Here is a 19,204-nt window from a genome sequence, read left to right as displayed (position 1 = left end):
GCTGTAGCAAGACCAAGAGTAGTGTGTTTTAACAGACTGTTGACCATGAGTGCACTAACTGCAAAGACTATTCAAGTGCAAAACAGAACTAACAGACAAACAGAAAACTCTGCTTTAGTTGCAGGAACAATCATGGCTTCACTTGACAGACCAACCAGCCATGGCCACATGACTATCAGAATACTTGGACTAACAGCCCAAGGGTTGCCACTTCATAAGCAATGTGAGAAAAGAGGGCATGCTGTAATAGTGATTAGATGCCTAAAAGACCACTGTGTGAATGTGGAGTCAGAAAGAATCATGGGATTGTAGAGGGCACAGAATATAATAGGTATGTGGCCAGTGGGTTCCCAAGTGAGACCACAACAACAGGTTAACTTAAGAGGTGAAAGAGTTAAATGAGATGGTCATTTCAGCTCAGAGTGAGGCCCACTTGAGTATGCTGATGTCACTAAGTAAGCAACACATAATGCAAGGGAAAAAGTATCTGTTTTATGAGTGGATGGAGTTCTCTGCCAAACAGACAATTAAAGAAAAGTGCATAACATGTTATAATACTGGAAGGGCACCTTAAGTAAGACCATTGCTATTCACACCAGAGATGTGCAAACAGGATCTCAGGAGTGGGGGAAAATGCTACATTGCTTTTGTACTGTGGGCCAGGGCAAAGGATGCTTCACGACAACGACTAGCCCACCAGAATTGCGAAGGTGTTCTTAAGATAACAGATGACGAGAGTTCCTTTGTGCCCCCGACAGTTGTTGTGCCCAAGGAAGTAGTCAACCTTGCAGTGCAGTAATGATGGTCAACCCCCTCACAAGTGCATTGATAGCAGCAATAGACGGAAACAGTGTGCGGAGGTAGTCGCAAATATGCGTATGTGTCTAAACAACGTACGAGTCCTTAACTCCCCAGACCTACACCGTAATTCACAAGGGTTTTGCAGTGCCAGATTACAGTAATGGATCATTCCCAATAGCAGCTGTGTTTTGGTACTGTGGAGAAGATTTGCTATTTCAATCTACATTTAAACCAGGGTGGACAGGAATTTGTACACCAGTCATGTTGACAAGGAATTTGGCAGTAATCAGATATATATAACTGACATAGATTATGGCTCCATTTTTCCATGGACCCAGACACAATAATTCTTATTGGATCAACATCCTATGGTACAACCAGCAAAAATGTATGAATAACACACTATCAGCCTTAGATAGCATCAAGGTGCAGTTACGTGCCACCTCCACTATGACAATGCAGAATAGATTTGTTTTAGACCAACTATTAGCTGAAGACAGTTTATTTGTATTGATTGAAGTAGTAAATCTACGTTGAGGTAAAGGACCTAATTCCATCTGACCCTGAGGGAGGTTTCCCTACATCAGTAGCATTGCACAATGTTGTGTGCATTTAGTGCAGCACTTCTGAGCAGGCGTATTATAGATTTAATGAATAACACGTAGGCTTCTTGGACTTTTATTGCACACAGGAGTGTTGTCATTCTATATTTTTGTAAGCTGAGATAAGCCCAAATATAGGTGGCTGACCCACTTGTCTTGCTTTGTGGTGCAGTCCCCAAGTATACTCAAAATCTTTACAAATAAAACACTTTAGATAATTTAAATGTATAAAAAAGTGATCTGAGGGCGCCTTGGGAGCTCACCTGGTAGAGTGCGAACCACGTATCAAGGCGGAGTCCTCACCGCTTCTCGGACTTCTATTGCACACATGTGAGACTGAATCTGTGAAATCAGTGAGGTGTTGCAGTCTTGAATGGCTGCTATATGTTTTGCAAACCACCACATGTCACTGAGCTTGCAGATCTAAACTTCAAATCTTTTTTTCACCGCAAACAGAAAGCCCCAAAACTTCGCTAGGCTTAAATTTCTCATCACTACTAATTAATACATGCAGGTTGGTGACTGCACATAAATCCCAGCATATAGCTTGGTCCTCCTTCAACCTGAGCAGATCTAATCAACCACAATAACAGCAAACACCTGTGTGGGTCTGCAGGGCAATAATATCAATGATAATACATTCTATTTTATAGGTTGATCATAGGCCATGTTGTTCTGTCCGTCAGTCTGTCTGTTCACCACTTTGTTCCAGACTGAAATATACCAACAACTATTACATGGATTGCTATTGCATTTGCTACACATATTTTCAACGTTCCCAGAGGATACGTTCTGAAGACGTTAATGACCCTCTGACTTTTCCTTTCCTTTTTTCCATTTTTAGTTGTTGCCATCCTCCCAGTTACAGCCATTATTGCTTCCATGGCTGTCTGAAGAGGAGTAGTGGCATTTTTTAATGGAGCTTTCTCAGGAGCTCATATTTAATATTAGAATTGCTCCTTAGCATACATCCAAAACAAGTAATATGAAAAAAATACATACAACATTCTCAGAGTTTTAGAAGCTGAGAAATTGTTTTACACGCTTGTCACATGAAGGGCTGAATCTCAACTAGCACAGATTCCTCTGAAGTGAGAGACAATTAGAGCTGATCAGCAACAGCTGTATCACCAGCATGATGGGCTTTTTAAAACCTCACATGTGGCACAGGCACTGTTTTTCTGTGGTGACTGAAGCAATGGGAGCTGTTTGCATCGTGCTTATTTATGTGCTGACTGTTTGGCTCGCCAAAGGTTTTTATATTACTTCTGTTTGAAGCATATGTTTAAGAAAATGGTAGTGTAGTATAACAAATGTAAGAGTAAGGTCTTTTGGCTACTAGAGTATGCTTTGTCATGACTTTCCTTAATTCCTGAAATGTCATTTAACTGTAACAACTTGGTGTTGTGTTGTACCATCAAACCGCACAAACATTTGATTAACAGCAAGTGTAATGTCCATAGGCTCTTGTTTGCCAGTTGGTGGCACAAATGAAAGACGTGATAATGGGCTGCAGAGGAGAATAAGAGGTAACAACATTTGTGATAGAATCTTTTCAGAGCTCCATTCTGACACTAACTTAATTTCTTCTGTACGGCAGATTTGTCTCCCAATGAGATCTCCATAAAGAAGGCCCTTGTCCTTTTCCAGTCAATGGAGTCCATGTTGCAGCAAGATGCTAAAAGTGAGCAGCTTCTGTGAAACCCTACTGGCAAAAATGCAAGTCTGAAGTCTGTCAATACACGTTTGAGCTTTAAAATCTGTCTCTTGGCAGTCAATTCTCCCAGCAGTATGTCTAGAGGTAATTGAACATGACTTAATTTCTTTTGGTTCTAAATTGTTCTTTCAGTACAACTGGAAAGCAATGAAGTGGAAGCTAAGGCATCAATTGGCCATCGAAAACTTGTACAACTCAAAAAACCAAAAGACTTTGCAACTGAGAAGGATGCCAATCTACGCAGCGACAACGAGGCAGCGGCCATCGACGGTGCTGCAAGAGCGGCCGCCGACAACGTGACGGCCAGCGGCGCTGCAGAAGCAATTGAAGGTGCCGCAAGAGCGGCCGCCGACAACGTGACGGCCAGCAGCGCTGCAGAAGCAATCGAAGGTGCAGCAAGAGCTGCAATCGAAGCGGCGGCAAAGGCGGCCGTCGACAACGTGGCGGCAATCGAAGCGGCGGCAAGAGGGGCCCTCAACAATGCGACGGCCAGTGGCGCTGCGGCAACAAGAGCAGCCGCCGACAATGCGACGGCAATCGGCGCTCCAGCCGCCGACAACGCGACGGCCAGCGGCGCTGCGGCAGCAATTGAAGGTGCAGCAAGAGCGGCAATCGCAAAGGCGGCCGCCGACAACGTGGTGGCAATCGAAGCGGCGGCAAGAGGGGCCCTCGACAATGCGACGGCCAGCGGCGCTGCGGCAACAAGAGCAGCCGCTGACAATGCGACGGCCAGCGGCGCTGCGGCAACAAGAGCAGCCGCTGACAACGCGACGGCCAGCGGCGCTGCGGCAACAAGAGCAGCCGCTGACAACGCGCGCGCTGCGGCGGCAGCGGCGCGCTGCGGCAACAAGAGCAGCGCGCTGACAACGCGACGCGGCCAGCGGCGCTGCGGCAACAAGAGCAGCCGCTGACAACGCGACGGCCAGCGGCGCTGCGGCAACAAGAGCAGCCGCTGACAACGCGACGGCCAGCGGCGCTGCGGCAACAAGAGCAGCCGCTGACAACGCGACGGCAATCGGCGCTCCAGCCGCTGACAACGCGACGGCAATCGGCGCTCCAGCCGCTGACAACGCGGCAATCGGGCCAGACAACGCGCTGCAGCGGCGCTGCGAAGGTGCAGCTAGAGCGGCAATCGACGCGGCGACAAAAGTAGTCGTCGACAACGTGGCGGCAATCAAAGCGGCGGCAAGAGGGGCCCTCAACAATGCGACGGCCAGTGGTGCTGCAGCAGCAATCGGCGCTGTGGCCAGAGCGGCTGTCGACAACGTGACGGCAATCAGCGCTGCAGCAAGAGGGGTCCTCGACAATGCGACGGCCAGCGGCACTCCAGCCGCCGACAACGCAACGGCAATCGGCGCTGTGGCCAGAGCGGCTGCTGACAACGCGACTGCAATCGGCACTCCAACCGCTGACAACGCGACGGCCAGTGGCGCTGCAGCAACAATCGGAGGTGCAGCGAGAGGGGCCCTTTACAACGTGACAGCCAGCGGCGCTCCAGCCGCTGTCAACGCAACGGCAATTGAAGCTGCAGAAAAAGCTGCAGCAATAGCGGTAGCCGACAATGTGGCGGCTATCAAAGCTGCAGCAATAGCGGCCGCCGACAATGTGGCGGCTATCAAAGCTGCAGCAAGAGCGGCCTTCTCTTAGAACCCCAGAACCGATCACTAATGCAGCTGTGTTCACGTGATTGTCTCACGCGGTCATAGTGAGGCAACTGAAGTATGGGACATGGTTTGAAGAACCATGCTTGCGTTAACTTTGCATCTGTTTTTGCATGTACCTGTTATGTCTCTGATTTAAATAAATCTCTAACTGTTTTTTTTTGTTTCCTATTTTTCCAGATAATAGTAAATGGGTTAAATGACAACTGCCTACAGTTTCTTTCAAAGAAATGTATTATAATAATGAAATCGGTCTTCCATGCATGAAAATTACCCCAATTTTGCACATAGGGCCAGGCCTATGCCAAATGTCAACAGGCCAATAGTCCTGAGGGTGACGCTGCAGCAACCATCCTGTTTAGAACTTGGAAAACAACATAACAAATAAGCCGTACGTGCTACAACTTTCCCCAAAATGTGGACCTAATTGTGCAGAATAGCTCGCAGGCTTCAAACTGGAAGGAATTAAGAAGTCAATCAGCTTTTTCATACTGAAACTAATTAAACCTATCTCTGGCCGCATTTTTAACGAAATCGGGACACGAGAAGTTAGGGTTTAGATCATGTTTTTCCCCACCAGACGGTCATTCAATGTTACTGATTTGCACTCGTCCCTTAGTGACAGGTTAACCCCACTCAGAAGATGGCAAGAGTCTCCAACTGGCACAGAGTCCTTGGGAAGGAAGTCAGTTCCTCAGCCTCCACTCAGACAAAGGTAATAGCTACCGCACTTGACTTTGTGAATTAGATCACCATCTAATTGACTTGCCCCATGCAACCCAAAGGGAGAAAGTTAAACTTGTGTGGAAGACCAGCTCTAAAGCTATCCATAATTTTATTCAGTCTCAACCTCCCAGTGTCAAAAATGACAGAAAGCTCCATCAAGCACTAACAGAAAAATTATTTTCTACTGCTAAGATTGCCTCAATGGTTGCAGGCCTCCAAATTAAACACTCATCGTTACCATCCCATCACCCCTCAATACTGAAGCTAAGGAAAATGACACAGATGGCTTGGGAAACTGTTAATTCCAAAGCAGTAAAGGAAAACCATTGAGTTTGCCAGCTCAAACACTGCAGCATCACACAGAACTACTGCCTCACAACAGCTCAAAGGGGGGTGATAGAAGGCAACAGTGGGACGCAGAGCGTGTCTACCAACTGCAACGGGATAGGCACTCCCACAGTAGAAGGCTGTATTCAGAAATTCTGGTCCAACTATGGATTACTTATGGACAATTGTGCTCTTAGGATCACAAATAGAGTGCAATCCTAAAACCAAAAGGGGAATGCTGGGACTCCACAGATGAAGTAATTCATTTGGGTGATTGTTAACTGAACGTTTGTTAGGAGACTGCATTCTCTTTTATCCCACAATCCTGAGAGCCATTGAACGCAGCATTGGCCAGTCTAAACTGCCACCAGGTCAATAAAAAGGTCAGCAATGATTTGTTCTATTTCTCCTGGAAACCTTCACTGCAGCGGACAGCCATGGCTGTCTCCCTCTGTGTGGCTTGCTCACCAGCAGACACCCACCTGAATATCTTTGGTCTAGGATATTCTGCTGATGGACTGCATTTGTTGTCGTCTTCTTCCTCAAAATGCCTGGCCCCGACTCACAGCTGTGCAGCAGCTATAATTCCCACTGAATCCTTAAAAACTGGTCATGAATGTTTATTTTCATAAAAAAGGCTGTCATTTCCTATAATAATGCATTTATTCACAGTTTTCATCTGCTGATACATACACATTTGGTGCTCTGAGTATTTCCGGCAGTAGGAAAGTGTATGTGGAATTGAGTCAAAATAAACTGCAGTGAGTGTGTGTTCAGATAATGAAGGTTTTTGCAATGCAGCTCGATGGCACAGAGGAATAAGATATATCAATACTTGTTTGTAGGTAGTTTGGTGATGTTCTATATGTTTCTTATTGTAAACAGACTTATCTAAATCAAGGGCCAGTATCACAAAGCTGTTATGGTTTTGGGTTTTTGTTATGTTATTTCCTGTTTTATTTTGAAGTGTTCTCCTCTCCTTGTGTGTTTTACTTCCTTTGTTCAGTGTTAAGTTTGTCATTGTACCCATGTCAAACGTCCTGGTTTGTTATTCTGTGGATTCTTTGGTTCCAGTACCTCGCCTGACTGTGGATTTTGGATTTTCGTGCTCACCATTGGACTTGTTATTTTTAGGTTTTATTTTTTATAATAATAAATATGGGATGCACATGAAAAAAGTTAAAAGTAACATAAAACTGTTTCTGCTGCCGAAGCAGAGAGGCGAGGTGAGAGAAGAAAAGTAGTGCATAAAGTTAAAGCCTGTCTTATGAGGTTTATCTGACCGAAATGTTGCATTTATAATCATGGGAGCTAATGAACAGTGTGTGGATTATTTTTTCTCATTCAAGACAACAGAGGGTATAGTTTTGATTTAAAATTATCATCACAAAGTGGCTGTTATGTTATGCTGAGCTGCAGTGATGGAATAAAAGTGTAAAAGCGTTTTGATGTTGGTAAAAAAAAAAAAAAAACATCCCGGCACAATTAAAATGCAGCTATAATCGTTCTTATGTATTAACTAACATAAACTATTCCTCCGTTTGTAAGAAGCTCTGTTTTAGAAAGAGAGGACACTAAGAAACCTGGAACAGCAAATTGATTGTACTGGCCTATAAAACATCTATAACACTTTATTACTTGTCCCCTTATTGCAAAGTCTGTTGTTCATGTCAGGATCCTTGAGGAATGATGACTCAGTTTTTCCAGTGATCTGACTGGTCAGTGATCGGGCTCTTGGCAGGTTTTGATCTGATCCTCTGAAGTTAACCTACTCCGGAGCAGGTTAGCCGTGCAGCATAGGTTATCTTGGTGATCTACCCTGATTAAAAGTGGGCCAGCTTCATTAAACAAGAAAACCTGACATAAGTCCAAATATAGGTGGCTGACCCACTTGTCTCTCTTTGTGGTGCAGTCCCCAAGTATACTCAAAGTCAAAATCTTTACAAATAAAACACTTTAGATCATTTAAATGTATTAAAAAAAGTGATCTGAGGGCGCCTTGGGAGCTCACCGGGTCGAGTGCGAACCACGTATCGAGGCGGAGTCCTCACTGCTTCTTAGACTTCTATTGCACACACGTGAGACTGAAACTGTGGAATCAGTGAGGTGCTGTAGTGCTTTAGCCCCAGTCTTGAATGGCTGCTATACGTTTTGCAAACCACCAGATGTCACTGAGCTTGCAGATCTAAGCTTCAAATCTTTTTTTTGCCACAAACAGAAAGCCCCAAAACTTCCCTAGGCTTAAATTTCTCATCACTGACCGCACATAAATCCCAGCATATAGCTTGATCCTGTGAGAATAACTTAAATGAAGGTTGCTTGCCTGTTATATTAATACCATGCTGAAACTTTTGTACACACATACACACACACAGGCCATGAGGCTTAACATGCTGCTGTCTGCAGAATTTGTTTTTTGACTATTTGTTGCAACTAACTTACACTTATACAAAGAATCAGGAATATCAGAAAGAACATCATGTACTGAGGACATTATGTACTTATGACCACAAGGAGATGTAGCAGTTATGGGGAGCAGCGCAGAATCAGTAAACAACTCACTAACAGAGGAAGTGTAGGGTTCCTCCCCCTAGGGCACTGTCACCTCAAGATGGGTGGAATCGTGTGCCAAGAAGCTGGGACCAGCCTGTGCACCAACAAGGGAAAGCGAAGTCTAAACCAGGGCTGCCCCCCTCCTTTTATTTTACAACCAGTCAGATATCTGCACATTTCTATTATAAAACCCTGTGTAATGTTAAGAAGAGCACTCTTTTCTAGGATGATGGCTACAGACTAACAGCTTGCTGACTTGGTTGGCTGGTTTACTGAATAGAGAAGATCCTTGTACAAGATGCTTTTGATCCTCCAGTACTTTAATAAACGACAAATTGAGAAATAGACTTTCTCTGGACTGTTCTTCCACAAATAAACGAACGCGCTGATAGTCCTCCTTCAACCTGAGCAGATCTAATCAACCACAATAACAGCAAACACCTGTGTGGGTCTGCAGGGCAATAATATCAATGATAATACATTCTATTTTATAGGTTGATCATAGGCCATGTTGTTCTGTCCGTCAGTCTGTCTGTTCACCACTTTGGTCCAGACTGAAATATACCAACAACTATTACATGGATTGCTATTGCATTTGCTACACATATTTTCAACGTTCCCAGAGGATACGTTCTGAAGACGTTAATGACCCTCTGACTGTTCCTTTCCTTTTTCCCATTTTTAGTTGTTGCCATCCTCCCAGTTACAGCCTTTATTGCTTCCATGGCTGTCTGAAGAGGAGTAGTGACATTTTTTAATGGAGCTTTCTCAGGAGCTCATATTTAATATTAGAATTGCTCCTTAGCATACATCCAAAACAAGTAATATGAAATAAATACATACAACATTCTCAGAGTTTTAGAAGCTGAGAAATTGTTTTACACGCTTGTCACATGAAGGGCTGAATCTCAACTAGCACCGATTCCTCTGAAGTGAGAGACAATTAGAGCTGATCAGCAACAGCTGTATCACCAGCATGATGGGCTTTTTAAAACCTCACATGTGGCACAGGTAGTATTTTCCCTTGGTGACTGAAGCAATGGGAGCTGTTTGGGTCGTGCTTATTTATGTGCTGACTGTTTGGCTCGCCAAAGGTTTTTAATATTCCTTCTGTTTGAAGCATATGTTTAAGAAAATGGTTGTCTAGTATAACAAATGTAAGAGCAAGGTCTTTTGGCTACTAGAGTATGCTTTGCCATAACTTTCCTTAATTCCTGAAATGTCATTTAACTGTAACAACTTGGTGTTGTGTTGTACCATCAAACAGCACAAACATTTGATTAACAGCAAGTGTAATGTCCATAGGCTCTTGTTTGCCAGTTGGTGGCACAAATGAAAGACGTGATAATGGGCTGCAGAGGAGAATAAGAGGTAACAACATTTGTGATAGAATCTTTTCAGAGCTCCATTCTGACACTAACTTAATTTCTTCTGTACGGCAGATTTGTCTCCCAATGAGATCTCCATAAAGAAGGCCCTTGTCCTTTTCCAGTCAATGGAGTCCATGTTGCAGCAAGATGCTAAAGAAGGTGAGCAGGTTCTGTGATACCCTAGTTTATGTGAACCTTTTTGTTCTTAACCTCACAATGTGGTTAAGGAAGTGTTCAGTTTAATGGCATTATCTGGCTTTTAATCACCTGATACTGGGATTCCAAACAAGTCTAATTAAAACGACATTGACCGTACAATGTCAAGTATACAACTTTGTCTACTTAAAATCATACAATTATTAAAAAAAGTATACCTCCATACCATGACATCATGAATGCAGAAAGACCTCAATATTTGTTCTGTCCAGTCATATAAAACTACACTGGACTGGTGTTTTAGCGCAATTCTGTAGTCTGTTAATAAATGTCTAAGCTTTAGAAATTCTCTTGTCTCTTGGCAGTCAATTCTCCCAGCAGTGTGTCGAGTCTAGCGAAATTGAACGTGACTCAATTTCTTTAGGTTGTAAATTGTTAATGAAATGTCTTGCGTTTCAGTACAACTGGAAAGCAATGAAGTGGAAGCTAAGGCATCAATTGGCCACCAGAAACTTGTCCAACGACCCCTGGACAGACCAAAAGACATAAAAACTGAGAATGACAATCTACGCAGCGACAACGTGACTGCAGCAGCCGACAACGCGACGGCAGCAGCCGACAACGCGACGGCAGCAGCCGACAACGCGACTGCAGCAGCCGACAACGCGACAGCAGCGACAACGCGACGGCAGCAGCCGACAACGCGACGCAGCAGCGATAACGCGACGGCAGCAGCCGACAACGCGCAGCAGCCGACAACGCGACAGCGATAACGGCAGCAGCGACAACGCCGACGCGACTGCAGCCACGCGGCCAGCGACAACGCGACGCAGCAGCCGATAACGCGACGGTTAGCGCAACGCGACTGCAGCAGCCGACAACGCGACTGCAGCGCCGACTGAGCAGCCGCAACGCGACAGCGACAACGCGCGACTGCAGCAGCCGACAACGCGACGCCAGCAGCAGCCGACAACGCGACTGCAGCAGCCGACAACGCGACGGCCAGCGACAACGCGACTGCAGCGAGCCCGACAACGCGACTGCAGCAGCCGACAGCGACGAGCGACAACGCGACTGCAGCAGCCGACAACGCGGACGGCCAGCGACAAGCGCGACTGCAGCAGCCGACAACGCGACGGCCAGCGATGCAGCGCGACTGCAGCAGCCGACAACGCGACGCAGCCAGCGATAACGCGACTGCAGCAGCCGACAACGCGACGGCCAGCGATAACGCGACTGCAGCAGCCGACAACGCGACGACTGCAGCAGCCGACAACGCGACGGCCAGCGATAACGCGCGACTGCAGCACAGCGCCGACAACGCGGCGGCCAGCGACAACGCGACTGCAGCAGCCGACAACGCGACGGCCAGCGACAACGCGACTGCAGCAGCCGACAACGCGACGGCCAGCGACACGCGCGACTGCAGCAGCCGACAACGCGACGGCCAGCGACAACGCGCGACTGCAGCAGCCGACAACGCGACGGCCAGCGACAAACGCGACTGCAGCAGCCGACAACGCTGACGGCCAGCGACAAGCGCGACTGCAGCAGCCGACAACGCGACGGGCCAGCGACAACGCGACTGCAGCAGCCGACAACGCGACGCCAGCGACAACGCGACTGCAGCAGCCGACAACGCGACGGCCAGCGACAACGCGACTGCAGCAGCCGACGCGAACAGCGGCGGCCAGCGACAGCGCGACTGCAGCAGCCGACAACGCGACGGCCAGCGACAACGCGCTGACTGCAGCGAGCCGACAACGCGACGGCCAGCGACAACGCGACTGCAGCAGCCGACAACGCGACGGCCAGCGACAACGCGACAGCAGCCGCCGACTGACGGGCCAGCGAGCGAGCCGATAACGTGACTGCAGCAACGCGACTGCAGCAGCCGCAACGCGACCAGCGACAACGCGTGACTGCAGCAGCCGACGACACGCGACGGCCAGCGACAACGCGCGACTGCAGCAGCCGACAACGCGACGTTAGCGATAACCAGACTGCAGACGATAACGCGACTGCATAACGCCGACTGCAGCGCGACAACGGCCAGCGATAACGCGACTGCAGCAGCCGACAACGCGACGGCCAGCGACAGCGCGACTGCAGCAGCCGACAACGCGACGGCCAGCGACAACGCGACTGCAGCAGCCGACAACGCGACGGCCAGCGACAACGCGACTGCAGCAGCCGACAACGCGACGGCCAGCGACAACGCGACTGCAGCAGCCGACAACGCGACGGCCAGCGACAACGCGACTGCAGCAGCCGACAACGCCGACGACCAGCGACAACGCGTGACTGCAGCAGCCGACAACGCGACGGCCAGCGACAACGCGACTGCAGCAGCCGACAACGCGACGGCCAGCGATAAACGCGACTGCACAACGCGGCCGACAACGCGACGGCCAGCGACAACGCGTGACAACGCAGCAGCCGACAACGCGACGGCCAGCGACAACGCTGACTGCAGCAGCCGACAACGCGACGGCCAGCGACTAACGTGACTGCAGCAGCCGACAACGCGACGGCCAGCGACAACGTGACTGCAGCAGCCGACAACGCGACGGCCAGCGACAACGTGACTGCAGCAGCGATAACGCCGACAACGCGACGGCCAGCGACAACGCGACTGCAGCAAGCCGAGCAACGCAACGACGGCCAGCGACACGCGCGACTGCAGCAGCCGACAACGCGACGGCCAGCGCGTGACTGCAGCAGCCGACAACGCGCGACGGCCAGCGACAACGCGACTGCAGCAGCCGACAACTGCAGCAGCCGAGCGATAACGCGACTGCAGCAGCCGACAACGACGGCCAGCGATAACGCGACTGCAGCAGCCGACAACGCGACGGCCAGCGACAACGTGACTGCAGCAGCCGACAACGCGACGGCCAGCGACAACGTGACTGCAGCAGCCGACAACGCGACGGCCAGCGACAACGTGACTGCAGCAGCCGACAACGCGACGGCCAGCGACAACGTGACTGCAGCAGCCGACAACGCGACGGCCAGCGACAACGTGACTGCAGCAGCCGACAACGCGACGGCCAGCGACAACGTGACTGCAGCAGCCGACAACGCGACGGCCAGCGACAACGTGACTGCAGCAGCCGACAACGCGCCGAGCGATAACGCGTGACTGCAGCAGCGACAACGCGACGCCAGCGACAGCGTGACTGCAGCAGCCGACAACGCGACGGCCAGCGACAAGCGTGACTGCAGCAGCCGACAACGCGACGGCCAGCGACGTGAACGCGTGACTGCAGCAGCCGACAACGCGACGGCCAGCGCCAGCGAACGCGTGACTGCAGCAGCCGACAACGCGACGCGTGAGCGACAGCCGCAACGCTGACGGCAGCAGCCGACAACGCGACGGCCAGCGATAACGTGACTGCAGCAGCCGACAACGCGACGCCAGCGACAACGTGACGCAGCAGACTGACAGCGAGCAACGCGACGAGCAGCGACAACGCGACGGCCAGCGACAAGCGTGACTGCAGCAGCCGACAACGCGACGGCCAGCGACAACGTGACTGCAGCAGCCGACAACGCGACGGCCAGCGACAAGCGTGACTGCAGCAGCCGACAACGCGACGGCCAGCGCGACAACGCGTGACTGCAGCAGCCGCCAACGCGACGGCCAGCGACAACGCGTGACTGCAGCAGCCGACAAGCGCGACGGCCAGCGACAGCGTGACTAAGCGCCGGACTGCAGCAGCGACAACGCGACTGCAGCAGCGACAACGTGACTGCAGCAGCCGACAACGACGACGGCCAGCGACAACGTGACTGCAGCAGCCGACAACGCGCGGCCAGCGACAACGTGACTGCAGCAGCCGACAACGCGACGGCCAGCGACAACGTGACTGCAGCAGCCGACAACGCGACGGCCAGCGACAGCGTGACTGCAGCAGCCGACAACGCGACGGCCAGCGACAAGCGTGACTGCAGCAGCCGACAGCGCGACGCTGCCAGCGACAACGTGACTGCAGCAGCCGACAACGCGACGCCAGCGACAACGCGACTGCAGCAGCCGACAACGCGACGGCCAGCGACAACGTGACTGCAGCAGCCGACAACGCGACGGCCAGCGACAACGTGACTGCAGCAGCCGACAACGCGCGACGCCAGCGACAACGCGTGACTGCAGCAGCCGACAACGCGACGGCCAGCGACAACGTGACTGCAGCAGCCGACAACGCGACGGCCAGCGACAACGCGTGACTGCAGCAGCCGACAACGCGACGGCCAGCGACAACGCGTGACTGCAGCAGCCGACAACGCGACGGCCAGCGACAACGCGTGACTGCAGCAGCCGACAACGCGACGGGCAGCGACAACGCGGACTGCAGCAGCCAGCAGCCGACGCGACGGCCAGCGATAACGTGACTGCAGCAGCCGACAACGCGACGGCCAGCGACAACGTGACTGCAGCAGCCGACAACGCGACGCCAGCGACAACGCGTGACTGCAGCAGCCGACAACGCGACGGCCAGCGACAACGTGACTGCAGCAGCCGACAACGCGACGGCCAGCGACAACGTGACTGCAGCAGCCGACAACGCGACGGCCAGCGACAACGTGACTGCAGCAGCCGACAACGCGACGCCAGCGATAACGTGACTGCAGCAGCCGACAACGCGACGGCCAGCGACAACGTGACTGCAGCAGCCGACAACGCGACGCCAGCGACAACTGCAGCAGCCGACTGCAGCGACCAGCGACAACGTGACTGCAGCAAGCCGACAACGCGACGGCCAGCGACAACGCGTGACTGCAGCAGCCGACAACAGCGACGCGTGACGGCCAGCGACAACGCGTGACTGCAGCAGCCGACAACGCGACGGCCAGCGACAACGTGACTGCAGCAGCCGACAACGCGACGGCCAGCGACAACTGCAGCAGCCGACAACGCAGCCAGCGACAACGTGAACGCAGCACGACGTAAGCGACGCGTGACTGCCAGCGATAGCGACAAGCGGACTGCAGCAGCCGACAACGCGACGGCCAGCGACAACGTGACTGCAGCAGCCGACAACGCGCGACGGCCAGCGACAACGTGACTGCAGCAGCCGACAACGCGACGGCCAGCGACAACGCGTGACTGCAGCAGCCGACAACGCGACGGCCAGCGACAACGCGTGACTGCAGCAGCCGACAACGCGACGGCCAGCGATAACGCGTGACTGCAGCAGCCGACAACGCGACGGCCAGCGACAACGCGTGACTGCAGCAGCCGACAACGCGACGGCCAGCGACAACGTGACTGCAGCAGCCGACAACACGCGACGGCCAGCGACAACGTGACTGCAGCAGCCGACAACGCGACGGCCAGCGACAACGTGACTGCAGCAGCCGACAACGCGACGGCCAGCGACAACGTGACTGCAGCAGCCGACAACGCGACGGCCAGCGACAAGCGACTGAGCAGCCGCAGCAGCAGCGACAACGTGACTGCAGCAGCCAGCGACGCGGCCAGCGTGACTGCAGCAGCCGACAACGCGCGACGGCCAGCGACAGCGTGACTGCAGCAGCCGACAACGCGACGGCCAGCGACAACGCGCGTGACTGCAGCAGCCGACAACGCGACGGCCAGCGACAACGTGACTGCAGCAGCCGACAACGCGACGGCCAGCGACAACGTGACTGCAGCAGCCGACAACGCGACGGCCAGCGACAACGTGACTGCAGCAGCCGACAACGCGACGGCCAGCGACAACGCGACTGCAGCTGCAGCAGCGCTGACGGCCAACGCGTGACTGCAGCAGCCGACAGCGACTGAAGCGACCGCGTGACTGCAGCAGCCGACAACGCGACGGCCAGCGATAACGCGTGACTGCAGCAGCCGACAACGCGACGGCCAGCGACAACGCGTGACTGCAGCAGCCGACAACGCGACGGCCAGCGATAACGTGACTGCAGCAGCCGACAACGCGCGACGGCCAGCGACAACGCGTGACTGCAGCAGCCGACAACGCGACGGCCAGCGACAACGTGACTGCAGCAGCCGACAACGCGACGGCCAGCGACAACGCGTGACTGCAGCAGCCGACAACGCGACGGCCAGCGACAAGCGTGACTGCAGCAGCCCGACAACGCGACGGCCAGCGACAAGCGTGACTGCAGCAGCCGACAACGCGACGGCCAGCGACAACGTGACTGCAGCAGCCGACAACGCGACGGCCAGCGACAAGCGTGACTGCAGCAAGCCGACAACGCGACGGGCCAGCGACAACGTGACTGCAGCAGCCGACAACGCGGCGGCCAGCGACAACGCGTGACTGCAGCAGCCGACAACGCGGCGGCCAGCGACAACGCGATTGCAGCAGCCGACAACGCGACGGCCAGCGACAACGCGTGACTGCAGCAGCCGACAACGCGACGGCCAGCGACAACCGCGTGACTGCAGCAGCCGACAACGCGACGGCCAGCGACAAGCGTGACTGCAGCAGCCGACAACGCGACGGCCAGCGACAACGCGTGACTGCAGCAGCAGCGACAACAGCGTGACTGCAGCGCCGACGGCCAGCGATAACGCGTGACTGCAGCAGCCGACAACGCTGACGGCCAGCGACAACGCGACTGCAGCAGCCGACAACGCGACGGCCAGCGACAACGTGACTGCAGCAGCCCGACAACGCGACGGCCAGCGATAAGCGTGACTGCAGCAGCCGACAACGCGACGCCAGCGACATAGCGTGACTGCAGGCAGCAACGACAGCGCGACGACCAGCGACAACGCGTGACTGCAGCAAGCCGACAACGCGACGCCAGCGACATAACGTGACTGCAGCAGCCGACAACGCGACGCCAGCGATAACGTGACTGCAGCAGCCGACAACGCGACGGCCAGCGATAACGCGTGACTGCAGCAGCCCCCTCGTCCATCTTCCCGGGAGAGTCCTACTCCCCCCTCAACTGGCTCTCAGGCTAACGGCCCAAGCACGGTGAGGATCATGTTTTTTGACTTCTCCAGTGCTTTCAACACCCTCCGGCCAGCCCTGCTGGGAGAGAAGCTGGCACCGATGCAGGTGGATGCCCCCCTCGTATCCTGGATTGTTGACTACCTGACTGGCAGACCACAGCACGTGCTATTCCTGCTTTAAGTTGTTAGAAACGTTGTGACCCCTCACTTCATTGCAACACTGCCTTAATATAGGGGCCATAAAGTGACATGGGAAATAAATATCAGTGTCCATGGCATTCACACCCATTTACGGGTCGGGTAGCCAGGCTGCTGTACCCTCTTGGAATTGTCAGTGTTGTTCTTACTAGGAAATGTCTTCCCATGTGAGAAAATAAACCATTCTGCATATAGGTCCAGGCCTATGCCAAACGTCCTCAACAGGCATTGTGGGCCAATAGTCCTGGTGGTTCTGTAGCAACCGTCCACAATTAAAACTTGGAAAATTCATAACAAATCAGTCGTAAGTGCTACCACTTTGCAACTTTGATCAAAATGTAGGCCAGGTTGAGCAGAATAGTTCACATGTTTTACAGAAAACAGCTACTGCACATTCTCGATAAAATAAATGTCCAATGTTTATAAAAAGAAACGATATAAATTTTGTAGTTACAGTAGATGTAGTGTAAATTTCAATCTCAAACTGAATTTTTGACAGTATTTTGAGTTCTTGTTCATGTTAACTATTGCAGTCAATGGAAATAGAGCAGTTTGTCATTTATGGAGCAATCAATCTTTGTAAAAATAAATTACAGACATGTCCATGTTGTCTAGATGAAGACCACAAATTCTCAGACTTTTGTCTTGATAACTAATTTTTGACACTAGTTTGAAATCTGCCTTTAAACTGTTATCACAACCCTGGTGGTTGCATAAGTCTTAGTGTGAAGCCACCTCAGATTTCCGTGTTTCTGCGGGTAGCTCAATGTGATCACAACATGCCATTGGTGACAACGGTTGTGAGTTCATGACCCGGGTGATGCACAATGAACATCTTATAACAGTAGTCATCAACCCTGCTCCCGGAGAGCTACTGCCATGTATGTCCACACTCTAACACACCTGATTGTAATTAATAACTCATTATCTTGACCAGCTTCAGCTGCTTCCTCTCACATTTTTTGCACACTTGACACCAAACTAATAAATGGTTTCTTGCTTAGAAGGTAGCTCAGCAAGCAAATGTCTTACCCTTGGTTTCTAAGGTTGTGAGTTTGAGTCCTGGGTCATGCAGAGTAAATGTGCTAATGTCTACTCAGCCATTGTGCTGTGTGGATTAGAGAAGAGTGATTCAAGATTTCTTTTCTTCTGCTGATGGATTGCATTTGTCCTCATTTTTTCCTCTTCCTCCTCCTTCTTTTGCTTCTTCCTCCTCCTCCTCAAAATGCCTGGCCCTGACTCGCAGCTATAATTCCCACTGGATCCTTAAAAACTGGTCTGATGTTTACTTTCATAAAAAAAAAGACTTTTCCTAAAACAGCTGGTCAATGTAGTTTTTAGTTAACGTTACTCAAACAGTAGGGAAATAATGCATTTATTGACTATTTTCATCTGCTGATACATACCCATTTGGTGCTCTAATGAGTATTTCCGGCAGTAGGAAAGTGTATGTGGGACTGAGTCAAAATAAACTACAGTGTGTGTGTGTTCAGGTAATGAAGGAACATGTCACCCAGTGTAACAGTGTGGCTCATTGATTTGTTTTAATTGTTTCTGCAGTGCAGTTCTATGGCACAGAGGAATAAGAAATATCAATACTTGTTTGTAGGTAGTTTGTTTACAATAAGAAAAATATGGAATATCACTAGACTTATCTAAATCAAGGGCCAGTATCACAGAGTGTGTTCAGCTTAGTCTGGCTCTCTGTGGGTTACCTGGCTTCAGTTAGCCTAACATTGGCCGCCCTGGATAGCCAGTATTACGAAGCTGGTTATCAACTGGCTCTGTTAACTCCGATCCAGCTACGAGTGCGTGCCCGTTAAAGGGGTGAAGTTGTCAATTACAAGCAACATCGTGAAAACCATGAATGAAGTACTTAATATGAAATGACATTAAACGGATATACCTGCCGGAAAATTCTGTTATATATATTTGATACATTTCACCTTGTCAAATATCACTTTTTGCTGTCATTATATGTAATGTAAGCCTATGTAATATAATCACATAGGCTAGAATAGAATAAGAAGCTGTAGAAACACTGGAAATAATTTCCAAATATTAAAAGTAAGGTTATAAATAAGTGTGGGAATTATTATACATGTCTTTAGTATACAGTGAGTATTTTTTGCTTTTTTTTTGTCTGATTATGAACAATTGTA

The 19,204-nt window shown here is 51.2% G+C and overlaps 1 protein-coding gene across 1 annotated transcript; it reads left to right on the top strand.

The window, feature by feature from the left end:
• Positions 1–2,561: 2,561 nt before the first annotated feature.
• Positions 2,562–17,301, top strand: LOC122867992 (autotransporter adhesin BpaC-like). The gene is made up of 10 exons (XM_044179491.1): positions 2,562–2,656; positions 2,867–2,932; positions 3,004–3,087; positions 3,253–3,957; positions 4,022–4,191; positions 4,327–4,755; positions 11,221–11,295; positions 12,049–12,180; positions 13,752–13,801; positions 17,238–17,301. Exons 1-10 carry the CDS (start codon positions 2,563–2,565, stop codon positions 17,299–17,301), a joined length of 1,869 nt encoding a protein of 622 aa, XP_044035426.1. The 5' UTR covers position 2,562.
• The last annotated feature ends 1,903 nt before the right edge of the window (positions 17,302–19,204 follow it).

This window comes from Siniperca chuatsi, linkage group LG20 (genome assembly GCF_020085105.1).
Source record: "Siniperca chuatsi isolate FFG_IHB_CAS linkage group LG20, ASM2008510v1, whole genome shotgun sequence".
Taxonomy (NCBI): Eukaryota; Metazoa; Chordata; class Actinopteri; order Centrarchiformes; family Sinipercidae; genus Siniperca; species Siniperca chuatsi.
This window is presented reverse-complemented; position numbering and strand designations above follow the sequence as displayed.